Source organism: Bison bison, unplaced genomic scaffold (assembly GCF_000754665.1).
Source record: "Bison bison bison isolate TAMUID 2011002044 unplaced genomic scaffold, Bison_UMD1.0 scf7180017864097, whole genome shotgun sequence".
NCBI lineage: Eukaryota > Metazoa > Chordata > Mammalia > Artiodactyla > Bovidae > Bison > Bison bison.
In genome coordinates this window covers 2085433-2087070 of record NW_011494669.1, presented here as the reverse complement: position 1 = coordinate 2087070, position 1638 = coordinate 2085433, and the positions used below count along the sequence as shown (strand labels likewise).

Sequence of the window (1638 nt, the reverse complement as noted above, 5' to 3'; positions counted from 1 at the left end):
TCATTTGAAAAGACCCTGATGCTGATAATGATTGAAGGCAGGAGGAGAAGGGGATGAGAGGATGGGATGGTTGGATGGCATCACTGACTCAATGGACGTGAGTCTGCGTAAGCTTCGGAAGTTGCTGATGAACAGGGAGGCCTGGCAGGCTGCTGTCCATGGGGTCGCAAAGAGTCAGACACGACTGAGTGACTGAACTGAACCTTAGGTCAAAAAATGCCTCCAAAACATTTTCCAAAATATGATCTCTTGCCACAATAAAGAATGAGTGCAGTTACTCTACAGGGGGAAAAAATTTCCATTAAATGTACATGCTAGAAGCCAGAATCTTTCACGTGGTATTGTCAGTCTTTCTAATTTTAGCTATTCTGGTCTCCACAGAATGGTACCTCATTGCAGTTTTGGTGCTTATTTTAAAATCTTTTTTCCCAGCTTTATATTTCAAGCAATAAAATTAATTCAAAGACAATTTTATTTTTAGAGATTGCATACAGAACACTCAAGCCACAGAACATAGCCATTCCCCCAAGAAGTTTCCTCATGTCCTCAGATTCCATCTCCTGACCATGGCTTCAAGGCAATCACTGATCTTCCTTGCCTCACTGCAGTTTTCTCTCTACATATGGCTTTAATTTATTATTTTTATTTATTTATTTTTTGGTTGCACTGGGTCTTTTTTGCTGCATGTGGGCTTTCTCTAGTTGCAGGGCGTGTGCCGACTAAAATTCTATATTTCTTAGATAACAGTGTTATTTTTGGCCTCTAGATGTTATCTCCTCTTCCCTTCTAACTTTCTGCTTCTAATCATCTGTGTCCTAAAAAATTCAGAAAGCCAACTCTATTCTATTATTTAAAAATAAAAGATATTCTAATTAAAAACCTGACACCTTTTCTAAAATATGTGCACATTTTAGCAACCAGATGACCTATACACACTTACTTCCTGTATAGATATGTAAAATCACCTGTATTTCCTAACAGATGCAGTAAAAGCAAGTCCTACAACAGTTAAATATAAGTAAACCAAAGATCTAATTTATAACATCTATGTATATAAACACAAACAAAAACCATAGCATCTTTCTGGGCCCACGCCTAGGATAAAAGAAGCTATTATTAAAAAGAAGCTATTATTTAAAAGCCTTAGAAAAGTAGACAAGTAAACTTATTGTTGACATGTTTTCTTTATTGAATTAAAATTATACCAGTATAAAATAACAATGTATATACAAAGGGATTTGATGCAACACAGTATATACAATTATCTTTAAAAAGTTATGATACAAGTTACAATGATTATGAATACAAAATTTATATTAAAATATTCTCCATAAGTGATTTATTTGACTGTTCTGGTTCGAAGTCGTCGTTTGAGAATCTGATGATCGCTTTCTTTCACTCTACGGTCCATCAAAATCTGAAATTAACAATTTCACAAATTTTATAAGTGAAAATAAAAGTAAAAATGAAACCTTACTTACAATTAATAAGATATGTTCATATTTCAGTGTTTAATAACTGAAATAAGTACATGACAGTAATTTTTGTCCTCCTGGACTGCAATTACACTATCTTCTATAAAAAAAGCATGCCTGAGGCAGTAGACTTTATAAAAGATTCTTACAATACCACCTCATT

General features: G+C 34.0%; 1 protein-coding gene across 3 annotated transcripts in view; it reads right to left on the bottom strand.

Moving 5' to 3' along the window:
- Positions 1 to 1169: 1169 nt before the first annotated feature.
- The window catches only part of KIF20B (kinesin family member 20B), an 86866-nt gene continuing 86397 nt past the window's right edge, over positions 1170 to 1638 (bottom strand). For all 3 annotated transcript variants that reach the window (XM_010838530.1, XM_010838531.1, XM_010838532.1), the window contains exon 33: positions 1170 to 1417. In XM_010838530.1, coding sequence (XP_010836832.1) covers positions 1340 to 1417 — 78 coding nt within the window. In that variant the 3' untranslated portion in view covers positions 1170 to 1339. The remainder of the gene's footprint in view (positions 1418 to 1638) is intronic.